This window comes from Plectropomus leopardus, unplaced genomic scaffold, assembly GCF_008729295.1.
Source record: "Plectropomus leopardus isolate mb unplaced genomic scaffold, YSFRI_Pleo_2.0 unplaced_scaffold22711, whole genome shotgun sequence".
NCBI lineage: Eukaryota > Metazoa > Chordata > Actinopteri > Perciformes > Serranidae > Plectropomus > Plectropomus leopardus.
Genome location: NW_024624617.1, coordinates 1 through 2021, shown reverse-complemented (window position 1 = coordinate 2021; position 2021 = coordinate 1). Strand labels below are relative to the sequence as shown.

Below are 2021 nucleotides of genomic sequence, written 5' to 3'. Positions count from 1 at the left end.
GTTAACTATGTACAGACCCTACCGCTCAACATAGCTGCAATAGTTGAAGCCCACTTTTGTTGACAGTTCTATTCTGTTCTGTAGTATTCTATTCTTATCTATTCTACAGTAATCTATTCTATTGTTTCCTTTTCTATTTTCTACAGTATCCTATTATATTATATGATATTTACAGTATACATATTCTACAGTATTTTATTCTATTCTATTCTGGTACACTGAAAGTAAAGATTAGTGGACAGCTGAGCAGCGAGAACAATCACTGGATACACGTGACCTTCAAGGTTAGTGTAATCCCAGGTCAATAATCAAAGGTTGAGGGTCACACACGCACGCACGCACGCACGCACGCACGCACGCACGCACGCACGCACGCACGCACGCACGCACCTTCCCAGTGTGGTCGTGCTTCATCTCCCAGCCCCGAGGAAGCTCCAGCTGCTTGTTGGAGAACATGTTGAGGAAGGTGACGAGGTCGCGGTTGTGCTGGTAGCGCTCAAAGTAGTGAGCGTCCCGACGCACCTTGCTGATCATGTGCTTCAGGCAGGTGTTGCTCGTAAACATGCGGTAGGCACTCTGGGCAGAGGGGGGCAGGAAGTTGAGGTCATCAGAGAGGGCCGAGAGAAAACACACATTTTATATTGTGATATTAACTGGAAATGAAATACAGTAAGGCCAACATCATTTTTTTGTTATAACATGTTGTTTTTGTGTTAATGTGTATCTTTAGACATATTATAATAATCATTTAATTATATGTTATATGTTTTTTGGAAAAAAAAAAGAATGAATAAAAAACTGAAGTACACTACTGCAGTAAATCTGAGGACCCCCCAGGGTTCCTGGACCCCCAGATGAAGACCCAGGCTCAGGCAGCATCTACTTAGACAGATGCTGAGTTAAGTTTAGTTAAACCATTTCAAAGTGGGGCAAATTGGCCTGATTTCTTTTAAAAACATGTGAAGAAGGCAATGAGAAACTAAAGAAAAAATGAACCAGAAAGGAGCAAGAAATTTGTCCAAAAAAAAAATAAAAAAGTGCAAGAAAATTAACTGAAAATATAAAAAATTAGAAACAAAAGATAGAAACAAAAAAACAAACAAAAAAACAAAAGGGAAATAAAAAGAAAACAAAATAAAACAAACAGCAAAAAATAACCATAATAAAATAACCTAAAAAAATCCTAAATGTTATTCTGTAAATGTATATATAATACATAATAACGATAATTAGAAATATAATTCTCTGGACATTTTTTGCTTTGTTAAAAATACATTTTTAAATCTCCTAATTTCTTGCAATTTATAAGGCAAATTGGACCTACAGGGTTAGAATGCAGCACGGTGAAGAAGTCGGGGCTGCACAGGAACTTGGCGCTGGGTGACTGGAGCAGCAGAGAGAGACGCGAGCGACCACTGGAGTGAGCCACGGCACTTTCTCGTCTGTATTCTGCCACAAAATAAACACACACCAGTCAAACCTCCAGACAGGGAGACACTAACAAAATCAGCTTATTTCATGAAAACATGATACAAATGTCACATCCAGCATTATGTGTCAGGGATAAAAGAAAAAAAAATCTCCACAGACTACAGCGATTCTGACACACAATAGCTTTCTCAGACTTGTGGATTATCACAGCATTTCAAGAGATGAATCATTTTCAAGAGGTGAGTCATTTAATTGGGCAAATATTTTCTCTCAGAATGACTGCAGAGCTCTGGTGAATGAAACCTCTAATTTTCCTATTTATGTGTTTTCCTCTAATACTGAAACGAACCAGAAATGGAGTGAGGCATCAGTTCACTTTCTGGTTCAGGAAGCAGGTCGACCGGGGTTTCCTCTGCACGGTCACTGTTAGTGATGGTCCTCCTGATGCTCTGGTACCTGTGAAAGGAAAGTTAAAGTTACTGTAGTGAAAGTATAGATTTACATTGTTTTAGTAAAGAATGTTGTTTTAAGAGTACAACTGTGCGCTTAGCCCTTTGAAACCTGAACTGACATCAGTTTTCTTGTGCTGC

General features: G+C 38.9%; 1 protein-coding gene across 1 annotated transcript; it reads right to left on the bottom strand.

The window, feature by feature from the left end:
• Window positions 1-390: 390 nt before the first annotated feature.
• On the bottom strand, window positions 391-1887 carry LOC121966007 (E3 ubiquitin-protein ligase HECW2-like; the record flags this gene model as incomplete). Its single annotated transcript, XM_042516111.1, has 3 exons — window positions 391-576; window positions 1325-1449; window positions 1781-1887. Coding segments are annotated over 3 exons (418 nt in total), but the record flags the coding sequence as incomplete, so codon positions are not given.
• Window positions 1888-2021: the final 134 nt, after the last annotated feature.